This window comes from Desmodus rotundus, chromosome 6 (assembly GCF_022682495.2).
Source record: "Desmodus rotundus isolate HL8 chromosome 6, HLdesRot8A.1, whole genome shotgun sequence".
Lineage (NCBI taxonomy): Eukaryota > Metazoa > Chordata > Mammalia > Chiroptera > Phyllostomidae > Desmodus > Desmodus rotundus.
In genome coordinates, this window is record NC_071392.1 from 114,620,024 (window position 1) to 114,636,740 (window position 16,717).

The 16,717-nt window shown below is 51.1% G+C and overlaps 1 protein-coding gene across 5 annotated transcripts; it reads right to left on the minus strand.

Annotated features, from left to right (window-relative positions):
• Positions 1-1,562: 1,562 nt before the first annotated feature.
• Positions 1,563-15,747, minus strand: CCM2L (CCM2 like scaffold protein). 5 transcript variants are annotated; one of them, XM_053927156.2, is made up of 10 exons: positions 15,679-15,747; positions 15,006-15,164; positions 12,654-12,737; positions 12,374-12,554; positions 11,112-11,575; positions 7,826-7,961; positions 5,791-5,854; positions 3,964-4,093; positions 3,543-3,681; positions 1,563-2,618 (listed from the first exon to the last, which is right to left on the minus strand). In XM_053927156.2, the coding sequence occupies exons 1-10, from the start codon at positions 15,706-15,708 to the stop codon at positions 2,305-2,307; spliced, it is 1,701 nt and encodes a 566-aa protein (XP_053783131.1). In that variant the 5' UTR covers positions 15,709-15,747; the 3' UTR covers positions 1,563-2,304. The 5 variants fall into 5 exon arrangements, with proteins under 5 accessions (XP_053783131.1, XP_053783132.1, XP_053783130.1 ...); XM_053927157.2 differs by having other exon boundaries at positions 7,826-7,925; positions 12,374-12,557; XM_053927155.2 differs by having other exon boundaries at positions 12,374-12,557.
• Positions 15,748-16,717: the final 970 nt, after the last annotated feature.

The window sequence follows — 16,717 nt, forward strand, 5'->3', positions numbered from 1 at the left end:
AGCCCAAATGCCTGACAAATATAGGAGGAGGTTCTGAATTTCAGGATTAATAGGGAAATGCAAGTTAAAATGAGATGTCACCTTACCACCCAATCTGTAGGCAAAATTACAAAGTCAGATACTGTAAAAGCTGGCGAAAGTCTGGGGAGGCAGCACCCTTCACAGGTTGCTAGTGGAGCCATTTTAGCGGAATTTAGTGACATTTAAAGCCCGTATGCCCTGCGATGTAGTAATTCTACTCGAGTGTAGAGCCCAAAGAAATTTTCATGTAGCCCCATAAGGGGGTCAAGTGCAAAGATGTTCATCACAGTGCGGTTTGTGGTAAGAGGGGGTTGGCAACCACATGAGTGTCCACCACTAGGGGAATGGGTGCACGAAACATAAAATAATAGATGCTCAGCTTGAAAAATATATACTGATATTCGTGTGAGAGAAAAACATCGACCAGTTGCCTCCCGCATGTGCCCTGAGTGGGAATCGAACCTGCAACCCTTTGGTTTACTAGACAACATCCCAACCAGCTGAGCCACACTGGCCAGGGCTCAGCTTGGAATATTTTGTAATAAGCTAGATTTTCCAACCGCAAGAGAGTAGAGCTTAAAAACATGTTATGAAGAGAAAAAGAAGCAACAAAATGAGATCCTTACCCAATACCATTTATGATGTGTGTAGTATAAACACGCCCACAAAGCAATGTATGCTTTATATGCAGAGACATGCACAACACACAGGAGTGGGTGTTGTGGGGGCGGGGAATGTGTAGATTCAAGAGAAAAATAAAACTAAGCAAAGTATCGGAAGGGCCTTGCACGGACCAATTATGATGAAATGGTCACTTGCCACAAACTGAGTGTGAATCATGGAGTTCTCTGGACCTGAATCCCTAATAATAATAATAATAATAATAATAATAATAATAATAATAATACTTTAAAATGGGTGATAACAGCCCTGGCTGGGTAGCTCAGTTAGTTAGAGTGCCGTCCTGATATGCAAAGATCGTGGGTTTGATCCCTGGTCAGGGCACATGCAGGAATCAACCAATGAATGCGTAAGTAAGTGGAACAACAAAAATCAATGTTTCTCTCTCGTGTGCACACTCTCTCTCTCTAAAAAAAAGGGGGGATAACAGCACCTACCTCACGGTAAGTACCATGTGTGTGGCCACGGAAGGCTCTGTAATGTTTTACAAATACACTTGCCTGGTTCTTCTAGGCAAGTCTCTGGTCTCCCCTCAGTGCTCCTTTCTTTTAGCCTCCAAGCCTTCACTAGGGCTGGGCTGCATGCTGTCCTTCTGCTGACTTTTCTCTCTCTCTCCAAATCTGCCTTTAGATTTCTTTAGCTGCCCAAGACGGCTGAGATGGCTCTGTGGAGTCTCGGGTACTTTACTTTCCCGGCTTGAGCATAAAGCCAGACTGTAACGGAGCTGTGAGGGGCAAGTCCTATTTCCTCTTCCCAAATTGTGCTCCCCAAGGGTCTTCCTACATTTCACCCCCACCTCAGTTCCCATCTCTCTGCACACAGGGTAAAGATAGGCAAATCAAGTCAGAAAGTGCTAGATGTGGAAGGGAATAGTATTTATTGAGCGCCTATCATGTGGCAGACCCCGCACTAAGGTCTGGACCTTTGCGAATCCCCATGACCACCCTGTGAAGCAGGTGGGGCCCACCTCTTCCAAGTCAAAGATCTGAACAAGTAATTTGTTTGGAGTCTTAGGACCAGGACTGGGATCGAGATTACCCTCCTCTGAGTCAACTCTCAGCAGAGAAAAAACTCTCTCCATACTATTGATCCCATTGAGGGTGGTGTGGGGAGGGAAGAGTCCCTGCCATTTAGAGCCTTAAAAAGACTCTCCACACGGTGTAGTATGGTCGGTTTGAGGTAATATATCAGGAGAATCAGATTTCCCTCGTCCCTTTCCCTCTTTTAAACCTGGGTTTCTAGTAGAACTCTGGGAATTCTTTTCTCAGTCCACCAGCAGGGGGAGCGCACGCATCACCCCTCCCTCGGCCTCCAGAAAGCGGCGCAGTCCAGGGAGGAGCAGGTGTCCTGGTGCGGGACACCGGGGCTAGACGGACAAAGGATGGCGCTGCCCACCCACGGCGGGCAGAGGAGTCAGCCGAGCCCCAAGCGACTGTCCCGGACATTAGGGCCCCGGATCATCTGAGACTCGGAGTGAAGGCCTCGGTTCGGGAGTGAGGAGGGGCCTGGGCCCGGCACCCCCCAGGCCAGAGTGAGTGAGATCCAGAGGCGAGGTGGCGGGGCCACCCCTTCCCCGCCTTCCGCCTGGGCGGTGACGGCAGGCTACAGGTAGTTGTCTTCGGTGGCCTCATTCCCACCCGGGGAGCCGCGGGCCTCGTCGTCCGTGCTGTCGTCGTCGTCGGGGGCCAGAGCCTCAATGTCGTGCGTGATGTCCGCCAGGAGCCGGTGGAAGGTCTGCTCCTCCGGCCGCTGAGCCGCGCCGTCATAGCTGCGCACGGCTGATGCCGACGTGGAGCTCATGCTGCGCTTGATGCGGCCAAAGCTGTCGGTGAGGATGCCCCCCTCGCGGATGCCCACGCCCTCCAGGAAGCCCTCGAAGTAGCCAATGTCCTGGTCCAAGATGAAGGGCCGCATCCCTGCAGGCCAAGAGGCAGGTGACTCCCCGGGGTTCAGCCCTTTCCCCTCCCACAGAGGTAACACCTTCGTTGGAGATCTCAGTTCAAATCCCTGCCCTGCCACTCACTGGCTGTGTGGCCTGGCACAGGCTCCTTGGCTCTCTGAGCCAGAGAATAATGACATTCTCTTGGAACACAGTACATGCTCATTATGTTAGCTTACTATTGTTATTATTATCACAATTGTTATATTCCCATTATTAGTGTGTGATTCTCATTAAATAACTACTCTGCACCTTACTTTCCTCCTGTGTAAAATTGAGATAATTACACGTCTTCTCCCAGTAGGGATATGAAAATTAAATAAGGTACTTAGCAGACACTAAGTGCCCCATAAAAGTTAGCTCATATCACTTCAATTGCTACTCACTGTGTAACTTCAGTACTTGGCTTCCCTGACCCTCAATTTCCTCATTGGCAAAATTGGGGCAAATAACAGTATCTACTTCCCAGAACTTAGGCCATTCAACGAGATGATACTTGGCACACAGTAACGACCAAATACATGTTAACTTATCAATATTATCATTCCCATTGTTGTTTTATTAGCTCTCCTTACTAGCTGTGTGACCTCGAATACGTTCCTTAGCCTCTCTGGGCCTCAGCTTCCTTGTCGGTAAGATGGGAAGAATCATTCCCTCTCCCAGCTTTGCTGTGAAGAAGAAAGGGCTATACCGGTGGTCTGTTCTTATCGACTCTGTGCCTGCAGGCCAAGTGCCTTCTCTCTGCACCTTGGTCTCATCTGCTCCATGGATCTTATAATCTTGGCTTTATCAGAGGCTGAGAGATCAGGAATAAATGCTCCCAGCCTGGAGACTGACCAGGAATGTCATGGACCATGTAGTGGCCTTGGCTGACCCTTGGGGGGCGGGGCGGGGGGCTCACCCAGGAGGAAGAACTTGCGCCGGTCTCCATAGAGCTTCAGCAGCCCTGAGCAATAGTCCTGGATGGGCAGCCCCAGCCGGTACTCCCGCAGCAGCAACGCAAACTGCTGGATCTCAAGGGGCCCCAGCTTACTCCGCAGCTGTGGGGATACCATTCAGGATCAATCGAGGTAGCAACCCCCATCCAACCCCCGCCTGAAAGGCCCAGAGCCCTCCTCTGAAAATGCTAGCTGACGTTAGTTTAGGCCTTTGAACAAGCTGGCCTCAGCAAAGCTCATGTCCCTAACCTCACACCCTACCCTGACCTCTGGGGTCTTATACTTCAGTCCCGTCCAGGATTATTCACAATTCCTGAAACACCCCGTGTTTTTTCCGATTTCCAGGCCATTGCTTGTGCCGTTTGCGTTGGTCCCCAAGCTCACCGTGACCATGTAATCCTGCAACTGCTCGAAGCCCAGGCCGCTGTGGTCACTGCCGCTGCAGTGGGAGTCGTGGAAGGAGGGTGTGGACGTGCCGCTGTAACACGCTTCAAATGTGTCCTGGGAGCCATTGCTGCAGGGACAGGCAGAAAGGGGCCCTCTCCCACCTCTCTCCAGCTCCTCCCCTGTGGCAGGTGGAACGTGAGAGGGCATAGCTACTGGTGCTCTGGGCCTGAGGCCTCATCCCGTGACCCATTTTCTCCTTCAAGGCCCTGCCTTGTCTGGCCCCACATGATCTGGCCCCTGGCTGCCTCTCAAACCTCTTCTCGCCTCGGCTATTTGTGCTCAGGCCACCCTGCCTTCTCATTTTTTTCCGAATACTCCAAGTACCTCTTCACCTCTGGGCCTTTGCACATGCGGTTCCCTCAGCTTCAACCATCCCTCTCCCCTATCTTTTGCTCAGCTAACTTTTATTCATTATTGGATTTTAAATGTCACCTTCTCAGGAAAATTTCCCCTGATCCCCCCAGACTGGGTTAGCCCCTCTGTCAAATGTGGTCACAGAGTCTTTAAGTCTGCTCACAACATGCAAAGACTTCCCAGGTCTCCCCACCAAACACGCTCTCCAACCACTCTGTCCCTCACAGCCTCTGCTGTGGTCCCGGTGGCCTGCTGGCTGATCATCAGACACCCAGCTTCATTCTGCCTCAGAGTCCTCGCACCTGCTCTTCCCTCTACCCAGACAGCTCCTTCTCCAGGGCCCAGTTCAAGTGTCGTCACCTCTGACAGGCCTTCCTGACTCCTGCAGCCCCTCTCTTGGCGCTCTGAACTTCTCTTAGTGCGTATTATCACCAGTGCTCATCACTACCAAATAATGACTTCACTGTCACCTGTGCTGCGCTGTGAGCCATGCAAGAGCAGGGACCTTGGTTTTCTTCATTTGCTGTTTACCTACTACGTGTTCAGCACAGGCCTCGTCCCTATCTTGCTCCCCACTGTAACCTTAGCACACAGCACGGTGCCTGGCATGGGGTAAGCACTCAATAAATATTGCTTAATAAGAAGTCGACCTGCCTCCTGGTCTCTGCACTGTCCCAGAACCATTTCCCAGGGACGTGGTGGAGCTTAGAGGTGATATTTTTTATAAAAAATTTAATCCTACATTTTCCAGCCTTGCCAGTCATGGCCATGTGACAAGTTCTGGCCAGTGAGAGGCAAGCAAAAGTTTTGCTGGAATGGGAATTCCAGCAAAGCCCTCTAAAGAGGCCCCTGGCATGCTACCCTGAGGGCTGCAGCCACAACCGCCATCTGGGGGCAGGAAGTGGCCTTGCGGATGGAAGCCGGTGCTGAGAAGGGAGGAAAAGAGAAGCCCAGGCCGCTAATAACCATGAGACCACGCATGAACTCCCAGTCTATGTATTTTATGTGGGAGACAGGAAAAAAAGCTCCATCTTGTTTAAGCTACTCTTCTTCAGGGTTTTCTATTACATGGAGCCAAAACTAAAGTAAACCAACATGGTTTTTTGGCATTAGCTTTCAGACCCTGCAGGCCACTGTGTCTGGATGGCTGGGAGAGAACCCCTGGCCTATGTGGGCCCACTTCTGGGTTCTGGCTGCACCCTAGGCCTCTCAGGGGCACGGATCCCATGAGCTCACCAGAGCTCAGTTACCTCCCGCCCTCCATGCCCAGTGTCCCAGCACCAATCAAAGTGGGGTCACTTTCTCCCACACTTTCTTGCCCACAGGGGCTTTAAGAATGACTGGAAGAGCAAGCCTGTTTATGCACAGGTCGGGGAGCGAGAATGGGGTCCCCAGCAAGTAGGTACCCACAAGGAACTGCAGCAGCTGAAGTCGGCGTCATAGGCGTAAGTCCCGTCGGTTCGGCAGCTCTCACCTGCAACCAGAAGACAGAGGGCCTGTCAGAGGAAGCAAAGCAGGGACCGGCACCCCTGGCTCCTGAGGCTGCGACCTCAGTGCCCCCTGAGGTTGGGATGGTGGCTAGAACCCAGATGGCCTGATAAGCAATCGTCAGGATGTCAGCTTTTACTCGGAAATGGGCAGCTATTGGAAGCTTCTGACCACTATGCCTGCCGCCCCGCCCCCTCCCCGCCACCCCACTGACGCATAGCCGACCTTGGGCAACTCACCTCCATCTCCTGGCCCTCAATCTCCCCAACTTTGGGACTCCACCTACCCCAGGGGGGTCTTGGGTGTAATAGATGTGGGAACAGGTGAGGGAGTGTTTTGTAAACTGGGTGTGCTTGAGGTGAGACCAAAAAGAACCGTGAGAGGGAACTCAAAATCTTGAGAGGAAAGAAGCCCCATTTACAGAGACTTTGCTCTGTTCCTAGCCCTGTTATCTCATTGATCCAGGTACTAGCCTCACCTTCCATCTTGGCTCACTCAATGTCACTTCCTCAGGACATTCCCCTGACTCCCCAGGCTAGTCTGGCTCCTCATTATATGTTCTCCTAGCACAGCTTGTGGTCACATTGCAATTTTGTGACTATTCAATTACTGTCGCACTACCTCAGCCATGCAAGCCCCCTGAGGGCAGGGCCATCTGGTTTTCCTCAGCGATATATCCTTGTGATCGGCAGAATCCAACACACAGTAGGTGCTCAATAAATATTTGTTGAATGAATGAATTTCTTGAAATATTTGTTTGCATTATGTCATTTATTTGCCTACCATTCCTGTGACAGTTAATGAATTACCCCAGCTTCCCCACACCACCCGTTCCTATAGATGGGAGTACCTCCAGAAGTGAACAGACAGCTCTTTGTTGCTGGAATGACACAATCAGGAACCACGCTGGGACTGAGGAAATTCACTAAGTGGCCTTGAAGGCAGCATGGCAGTGGGGCTGTTGCAGATAGAAGCTTTAGAATCAGGCCCACCTGGGTTTGAATCCTGACTCTGCCACTTACTAGCTGTGTGTACTTGAGTGATGCATTGACTATTCCGAATGTCCTCATCTGTAAAACTGGAATCGTAAGGCCTCAGGAAGTCCTTTTATCCATTCAAAAAAACTTCTTGAGCATCTGTGATGTCCCTGGCCCCATACTAGACACATAGGATGCGGTGGCAAACAGAACAGACAAGGTTGTCCTTGTATTAATCCTTAATACAAGAATTAAATAAGTCTTGGCACGTTGATACCGCGCTTGGCACATAGTTGGTGGTCCAGAAATGCCTCTGGGGTCTCATTCTCATTCCAGCCCTTGACTGAATTTAAGAGCTGGTCAGCAAATCTTGCTTTTGACCTACTGTCCTAGTTGGGCTAGTTAACAGACAATGCACAGTCTTAGGTTTCTGCAAAAGCAGGGACACCACAAACAAAAGGGAGAGCCCTTGGTGGTGTGGCTCACTTGGGTAGGTGTTGTCCCGCAAAGCAAAAGGGTGCCAGTTGGTTTCCCAGTCAGGGCACATGCCTGGGTTGTGGGTTTGGTCCCCACTCGGGGTCCATACGAGAGGCAACCTATCGATGTTTCTCTCTCACATCGATGTTTCTCTCCTCTCTCTCCCTCCCTTCCCCTCTCTCTAAAATCAATAAGCATGTCCTCGGGTGAGGATGAAAAACAACAACAAACCACAACTCCTCCCCCAAACAAAACAAAAACACAAAAGAGAGAGAAAAAAGTTCAGTTCTGAGGGGCTTGTTCTGAATCTGATAACCAGAACATCTATGAAAAAGCTAGGTTTGAGGTCATCATGAAAACTGACAGTTAAAAAAACTTCGTATCAGGGGCACACTGTAATTGCAATAGAGATCAGAACTCCTAATGGCTTTCATTGGCCCTAGGTCTTGGGGCACCCCCTTCCCCTGGCTTTTTGGGATGTTTCACAGGAGGGGAGGACTCACTGCGGCTGCAGAGCCACGGTCGTTCGGGCGTGGACGTGTAGTGGTAGCCAGCCCGGTCCACGCACTCGATGCTCTGGTCCCCATAGATGATCTGGAAGACCTGACAGATGAGGGCGCAGGACTCCTCAGCAGCATCCTGGCCCAGGGAGGAGGGTAGAGCTCAGGCTCTCTCCTGGGACCAGGATGCTTCTGCTTCCTAAGACGGTGTGAGGGGGCTCACAGAGGCACACATACACCTCCAAAGGCCTTTAATAAATCAGCTTTGAGGTTATTTCCCACCAAAGTTATTTCCCATCAGAATGGCTACTCTCTGGCTCTTGCACCCCTTTAAAGAATACAGTGATGATTCTAACCCTTCTGCCCTGAAAAATGCATACATGTACCCCCACTTTCCGGGGAATTTATGGACCTTCCTGAAAGCTTATCTAAAATAAGCCCTAATTTGTTTCGGTGTACAGGGAGGAAGCTGAAACCCAGAGAGGTAGAGTTGATTAGCCAGGACTAGAACCTAGGTCTCCTAATACCCAGCTGAAGGAGGAGGAATTAAGTGTATAACAATGTTAGGCTCAACATAGTTACTACACTACTAGATGCCATATTTAGATATGCGCTCCCTGGCAGCCAGCGAAAAAACGGAAGCAGGATGAATACATAAAGTTCAGTCTCTGGTAGAAAGAAGGAGTTTAAGTTCTTTGGTGAAATTTTTTAGAGACTGCAAATCTGAAGAAGAATTTGCTTCTTTAAGTAACCTCTTTATGTCTTCAAGCAAGAGACACAGAAAGACCATAAATGATGAAGAGGCCATCTCCATGAAGGCATTTCCTAATTTGTGTCTCTAAAAAAAGCTTAGGCATAAATTAAAATGTAACCCAGATAGGCATTTTGGGATGGAGATTGTACTAATCATTAAACCAGGATCGAGCCCTACAATAACCCTACAAAATGGACAGGGAAGAGAGCATCCTTATTTTATCGTTAAAGACACCCAGGCTTAGACTGGCTAAATGCCTTGCTGAGGCTCACACAGCAGGCTCAGGGCATTGGTTATATCAGCACCCAGGTTTTTTGACTTTAACTCCTGTGCCCTCCTTGGGACCACAATTCTTCAGACAGGAGGCAGAGACTAAGATACCCTTGGAAAACAACTTTTCATTTATTTATTTATTCCACAAATTCTCATTTAGTCCTATTGTGTGGCAGGTACTGGGTCGGGCTCTGGAGTCTCAGAGGTGAATGAGATGAAATCTGTACCCTAAAACGCTCACAGTCCGCTAAGATAAATAGGGCACAAACTCACTTTCCTCCCTAATTATCACTGCAGCCTGCTTATTTTCTTGTTGGTCCTATCACAAGGCATAATAATATTATATGATTTAATGGATTCATTCATTCAACATGTATTGAATACCTATTATGTGCCAGGCACAATTCTAGGAGCCAGAGATACCACAGCGAGCCACCCGGAACCCACAGGTCTCTTGCGCTCTACAAGGAGACCTGTCTGTCTAGAGCAGAGTAAATGAAGGAGGAGGGCAGAAAGAGCTGAGACCAGAGAGGAAACGAGGATGGTGGCTGGAGCCACTTGCATAAGGGAGATGGCCTTATCAGCAGCTGTAAAGGCATTCATTAGCTTTTATTCTGAGTGAAATGGGAAGTCACTGAAAGATTTTGAGCATTGACATCATATGACTTAAGTGTTACTAGGACTGCTCTGACTGTGGGCGCGCCGGGGGGGGGGGCGGTGACAGATTGTAAGCAAGGGCCAAACCCGTGAGAGGTGACCACCTCATTCAGGTTATAGATGGGGCATGAATCTGGGTGGAGATCGTGGAGGGTGGGAGAGAAATAGATGGGTCTGGGTTATATTTTTAGAATAGGGCTGAGAGGATTTGTTGACAGAGTGGATACGGGTTGTGTGAAAGTGGGTGGGGAGCCCAGAATCACTGCAAAGTTCTGGTATGAGCAACTGAAGGACAGAGCTGCCATGATTCAAGACGGGGAGACCCAGGCCGGAGCAGGTTTGGGAGAAGAGACTGGAAGCTCAGCTTTTGATGTCATAGACCTTCAAATGAAGAAGCAGAGTGGAAAAACGTGTCTGGATATATGAGGATGAGAGAGAGACTTTGGGGAGTTCTCAGAGTTTTAAATGCCCCAGGACCAGAGGAGACCGTCTAGAAATGGGTGTCAGAGAGACGTGGATCAAGGACTAACTAAGCCTGGAGCACTCCAACCTTAAGAGACTGAAGAGAAAAGGAGGAAGCAGCTCTTGAGAAGGAGCAGCCAGGGGTGTAAGAGGAAAACCAGGAGAATGGGGAGAGCTGGAAGCCAGGTGAGAACGTGTTTCGGGGAAGAGCGAGTCAGCTCCAGAGTCCAGGTTTACTGATTATGATCCATGTCTCCCTCTGGACATGCACCGTGTGTGTTGGTCACCGTGGGTCATATACAGAGGGAGCTGGGGACCTGGGTCGGAGAGAAAGCTTCAAAGCCGGAGGGTTTGAAGGTGTCTGCTAGACTCTGAGCTCCCTAAGGGAGGACACCAAATATGTCTCATTTATCTCCGTATCTACAGCACCTAGCCCAATAGCTGGCACAAGCTGGCATCCAATAAATACCGTCCAGTGAATGAAAAAGCAAGGGTGAATGTGGAGGATGGGTGAAGGGAGGATAGATGAGGAAAGGATGGCAGAAACGCTTTTGCCTCGGGTGACCAACTAGTCACCGGACTACAGGCTCTGAACACCCTGGGTTCTAATGCTGAAATCACCACCTGCTTCCTGTGCGACCTTGCACAAGTTAGTCTCTGGGCCGCGGTTTCCTTCTTCATGGAATGGGGATGGTTGAAATATTTGCCTCTACCTTACGGTTAGAATGGAATAAGTTAATGCTCCTTCTGTGTCTGGCATGGGTTGGCAACTGGATTCACGCCTGTGATTAGTGTCCTCCTGATTGATACTGAGGTAGTGGGGACATTGACGATATTGGACAAAAAGCAGGGTTGGAGGAGGGATTAGATCAAGTCTATTTGGGCCATTTTGAGTTTTCACTCCATTGGGACAGCAAGGGGGAAGTGTCGTGGAGGGGTCCAGGGCTAGGCTTTAGAAGCCTTTCGGCGTCATCAACACACAGGAATACCCGAAATCCATGGCAGGGCTGAACGAGGGAGAAGAAGCCAGGGTAGAGCCCAGCAACCTCGTGATTGGGCCGAGGTGCTTGTGGGAGCGGCCCCCTCCCTTCCTGACGCGCCCGGGAGGCTGAGTGCAGGGGCGCGGGGTGCCCTCGGGCTCACCCTGTTGGCCACAGCCAGGATGACAAGATTGCAGTAGGCGTCGGGGCTGGGATCCTGCGGGTCCAGAGGGTTGGAGCCCGGGTGGCGCCGCTCCCAGCTGCCGCCGCCGCCGCCGCCCGCCTGCCTCCGCTCCCAGCTGCCACCAAGCTTGCCAGCGCCGCCGCCGCCGCCACCGTGCCGCCGCTCCCAGCTGCCGCTGAACGTCTGCCGCCGCTCCCAGCTGCCGGACGCCCGCGCCCCGGCGCGCTGGCGCTCTAGGCTGCCGCCGCCGCCGCCCGCGGCCCGGGCCTCCGCGCCCGCGCCCCCGCCCCACGCCATCCGCCAGTCCAGGCTGCAGATGGTGTGGCGCCGCTCCGTGGTGCCCACCCGCCGCTTCTCGGGAGCAGCGCCCGGCGGGCCAGTGTCGCGACCGGCCCCCCCGGGGCTGGCGTCTACACCGGCTGGCACCGGATCCACGCCCAGACCTAGAAGACACTGAGTGACTGTCAGCCGCAGGAGATCGGGCTAAGAGCGCCCTCCACCGGCCACCCGGAGGGGCCAGAGGGTGCCGCCGTACAGTTCAGCCGCGCCGGGCCCCGTCCCCGGCCTCAGGCCCCACCCCTGGTTTTGGCTCCGCAGGGCATTCACACCTGCCCCACCCAACCTCGGCTCCCCTAGTCTCAGATGTTGCGTTAGGGCCTAAGGGTGGTCATGCTGTCCCTTCCCTCTGTACCCTTAACTTGGACTCACTGGTTTCAGGGTCCCCTCCTTAGATTCCGGCCTGCCCTCAACAGCGCCCCTGGCCTCAGGCCCTGCGCCTAACTTGGCGAGAAGTGACAACTCCCAACAGCTACCTTAGCTTGAGTCCCGCTCCCTGCGCATGGTCCCGCCTCTAGGTCAGACTCCTCCCCTTGCCCGAAATTCACCCTATCCTCTGAGCGCTGTGGCCACGGCCCCTTCACCACCACCTTTAACTTTTTGCCCTTTCCCGGCTGCAGGGTTCTGGCTTCTCCATCCTTCCCTGGCTTCACCACTTGGCCTCAGGATGGTGAGTTAGGCCTCTCAGCCTCCAACCTCAACCTTGGGCTGGGTCTTCCTGCATGAGGCCATGGCCTGACCCTAAGTAGCAGGTTAGGGTGGTGAGGCCTTTCCAGACACCTCATCATCCAGCCTCGGGCCTCAATCCTGCCCTAGGTCACACACATTCCCAAAACAAGACGTTCAAACTTTTCTCTCCCCTTCACCTCGTGGCCCTGTTCCCTTGCAGGCTCCACCCGCTGTACCTGTCTTAAGCACCAGCAAGTGCAGCGCGTCGTCCTGCAGGTAGGAGGCGGCGGCAATCTCATGCGTGGGGATACGCAGGATGAGTTCCTCGTTGTCTCGCCAGGTGAGCAATAGGCAGCGAGCGGACAGGCTCAGGATGCTGTCCTGCTCCGGTGTAGTCTTCAGTGGCAGCTCCTTCAGCTGCTGTGGGGTGGGTCGAATCTCCTGGGTCCCCAGGGTCCTTGGGTGGGAGAGGGAGAAGGGGACAGCCCCTGCCCACTCCCCTCACCAGAGCCTCACCCTGGCAGTGTCCAGCAGCTGCAGGAGCTCATCCCGGCTGGAGGGGTTCAGTGAGGAGTTTACCCAGGTGAGGTGGCCCAGGAACTGGGTGGCAAACCGGGATAGCGTGGGGAGAGTGATGGGAGAAGGGCAAAAAGAGGTCACTCTGAAGCCTAGGAGGACCCCGACCTCCTCACTAACACAGTGACATAGGCTAAGATAGAAATATCTGAATTAACAATAAGAACCTGACAAGAGCTGTTATTGAGCCAGTCATAGAAGCCAGTCACAGTCCTGAGAGCTTTGTGCACATCCGCTCATTATCTTCACTTGGAGGGTGAGAAAACTAAGGCCCAGCAAGGGTAAGTAACACGCCCAATCCACGAGTATATCACTAGAAATGGCAGAACGACTCCACACACCAGAGCCCACGCTCTCACTGCTAGCTTGTATTGCCTGGACACAGTTATTCGGCTATGATGAAATCAAAAGTCACTGGAATAGCTTGAAAGAACTGACCACCTATGAATTCCTGCTTGGCCTGAGTGGCTCTGTCTGCCCCAAGCACCAGGATTGACCTACTGTGCAAGTCGCTCACCCTCTCTGTGATATTGTTGCGGAAGTCAGATGAAAAGGAATGAATGTTGTATCAAACTAGTATATAATTTTGTCCGAAAAATGATTCCCTGAATCAATAAATGGATTCTTCATTCATTCTTCACTATAACTTAAAGCTCTCATTTAACTTATATGTTATTCCATCAACATAAGAATTAACTTTTTTTTATTATTATTAGTTTTATTCTTTTAGGTGAATCTCACTAATCAAACGTTTTCTTTTTATTCTGGATGAAATTTCAGTCCCCACATTTTAAATGGATTTGTTTGTTAGCATTTCCCTCTGCGTGGGATTTTCAGATGGAATACAAGATGCCGGTTAAATTGGAATTTCACATAAACAACAAATATGTTTTAAAGGGTCCCCTCCCCATTCAGTGTCTGGGACATAGATTAGTACTAAAACAGTATTCAGCCCTGACTGGCATGGCTCAGTGGGTTGGGTGTCATCCTGGGAACCGAAAGTTCAGCAGTTTGAGTCCAGGTCACGGTACATGCCTGGGTTACGGGCCAGGTTCCAGCTTGGGGGCTGTGAGAGGCAGCTGATTGATGTTTATCTCAGACATGGCTGTTTCTCTCCTCTTGTTTCTCCCTTCCTTCCCCTCTCTCTAAGAATACATAAATAAAAATCTTTTTTAAAAAGTATTAGCTGCTTATCTGAAATTCAAATTGAACTGTTTTTGCTAAATCTGACACTCAACCCCATATCAGCCTTCCTTGGGTAGTGAGGATTCTTCACTGCTCCTTCACGGTCTTCATGAAATAGAAGCAGGGATCATACAAGAAGCAGCCAATAAATCCATAAATCAGTGGAACAACAAACTGATGTTGTTCTCTCTCTCTCAAATCAGTAAACAAAAATTAAAAAAAGAAAGAAAGGAAGGAATAGAAGCCTTTGAGTTGTCTAGGTCCCCCACTGTGGCTTGCTGAACTGAGTTGGTTCCTTTAACCTGGGCATGAGTAGCAACAACATCACTGCAGTGAAATCTCACAGGGAGGTGTGGCTTTTTAGTACACAGCGCTCTCTCCCATTGGCTCTACCCAGGGAGTAGGTTCTGAGCCCGACGGTGCGCTGGGAACACTGAGACTGAGCACATGGAGGTCCTTGCTGAGGGCCCACAGCATAAGGCAGGGGCAAGGCTGCCCAGACCTTTCCCCACTGAGTCTCCTTTGTATGAGATGGGGCTGGTCAAGGAGAGGTAATGGGGTGGAGGGGGGAAGGTAAGGTCTCTCTTGATGGGATTCAGGACATGCTACCCCCAAATACAGCACCTTACTAAGAGTAACTTAAGCTGAAGGAGTTTGAGAAAAGCACTCTGACCTCTTTGCTCACTTTCCCCTGAAAGCAGGAGGTAAATCTATGAGAAAGGGGCCCTCTTTGTACCAGGAAGAAGGAGACGGACATCCTTATCACCAGAGCCGGGGTTTAGGCCTGAGAAGGCCACATAAACAAAGCTTGTTACTTCTTCAGCCTTTACTAGTCTTAGCCCAAACCCCTCTTCCTTGTCAATTTTTCACACATTTATTGTTTCTTCGTCTAAAAAGGTATGAAAGCTTCCTGCTTTGGTCACTTCTTGGGCTTTTCATTCTCTTGTGAAGGCTCCCACGGGCATGTAAAACTTGAATAAAATGTGTATGTGCTTTTCTCCCGTGAATCCCAGCCAGGGACACTAAGAGGGTGGAGGAAAACTTTTTCCTCCGCTACACCCCTCACCCCAAGATCGGACCCACCCCTTTTCCTCATTCAGCACGCACCTTGACTTCTTTCTCCAGATAGTCACACAGCAGAATCTGGGGGTCGATGAGGTAGTCAGGGGGATAAAGGGGCATCGAGTGCAGGGGCCGGCGGCTCACACTGCTCCGAACGGCTGGTCGGCGCCCAGCCTTTGGGAACATAAGCCTTAGGAGCGGGCCCTGGGTAAAGATGGGGAGGGGCACGCTAGATTGAAACCCAGCAGGGGAGCAGGTAGGTGTCTCTAGCCTGGGTTGGAAGCCTTATAGCCCAGAATTGCTCTGGCTGAGGTCCTTCTGTCTTGGGAGGTAGGGAGCAGGGGAAGAGACCTAAAGGGTTGGTGTCTGTCTGGCTCTCGGTCAGAGAAGCTACAGGAGGAATTCCCCCAGGAATACCAGGGAAGGAGGTTGGGAGTATCTCCCAAATGAATCTGGCTGGCTCGGTTTCCCTGGGAGGTCCTGTCTGTCTGTATATTCCAGGGATGGCAGAGGCCACTGAGAACAGGGAGGACGGGTTAGGGAGTTTGGAACTCAACTGTCTGCCTGCCCAGGGGTGAGGAGGAAGGAAGGTCCTTCCAAATGAGAAGAAAGGCCCTACTTATACCCCTCACTGCCCCTCACTCCCATGCCAGGCTTCCCACTTTGCCAGCTTTGGGGACAGTTCTCTGCCCTGCATCCCTCCCAACCTCCCACCTACCTTTTTCCCCTTCTTGACTTCATATTCCATGGTGAAGCGTTCTGTTCCTGCTGCCCTCCTGGCCACCCCCTCCAGCCTCTCCCCCCACCGCAGTTCCTTTGTTCTTTTTCCTGCCTGGTCGGAAACTCCACCAGCCCTGGAGTTCCTGCCCCTCCTGTCCGATAGTGAGCAGAGGTGGAGGGGGGTGGAATGCAGCCTTAGGACCCTTCAGCTCTACCGTGGGAGCCCAGCCAGAGGAGCTGACCTGGGGAGACAGCGTCAAGGCCTCCAGCCAGAGATGGATGTTGAGGGCGCTTAGGAGTTGAGTGAGGCTGGGGAAGTGTCTCCTAAATTTGGAGTCAGAAAATCCCAGATTCTACCCCGACTTCTACCACTGACCTTGCTGTGTGACCTTAGCAAGGCAAGTCAGTTCCCCCTTTTATAGCCTCAGTTTCCCCCTCCCTGCTTTAAATTGGGGGTAAATATTGCCTCCCTCTCTGGGCTGCTGTGGTGTGCGCTAAATGAAAGAATGGGTTGGAAAATGCTTCATAAACTCTAGAATAACGTGTCCAAAAAGCTATAATTTAAAAAATTAATCACTTCTATTTAAGGGAGGCAGTATTGCAAGGGCTTCAGAGACAGGCTGCCTGAATTGGAATCCTGGCTTTGCCACTTACTAGGGTTATGACCTCGGGCAAGTCCCTTAACCTCTTGTGCTTCATTTTCCCCATCTATAAAATGGGCACATACCAGTCTGACCTCATAGTGCCCTTGAAAGGATTAAACGCACTTAAAAGAGCTCCTGGCACACAGGAAGTGCTCAGTAAGTATTAACTATTTACTTATCTATGTGTCTGTGTGTGCTGGGCTATTTTACCGTCTCTTGGGAGACGGTAAAAAGCTCCCTTTGTGGGTTTGTGCTGAGCACTTTATGTATTTTATCTCACTTACGCCTCACAACATTGGGTTGCATTATATACTCATTATACAGATTTTTTTTTTAAAGCTCAACTGCAGAGGCTGACCCACAGGAGGTCACAGTGAATAAGAGGAGGACCTG

Bases quoted from the DNA above. Each gene is read 5' to 3' on its own strand.
- CCM2L (XM_053927155.2), bottom strand. From the start codon at position 15,708: ATGGAATATGAAGTCAAGAAGGGGAAAAAG. The intron at 15,165-15,678 runs GTAGGTGGGAGG...ATCTTTACCCAG, and splicing joins AAGTCAAGAAGGGGAAAAAG to GGCCCGCTCCTAAGGCTTAT. The intron at 5,855-7,825 runs GTGAGTCCTCCC...TTCTGGTTGCAG, and splicing joins ACCGTGGCTCTGCAGCCGCA to GTGAGAGCTGCCGAACCGAC.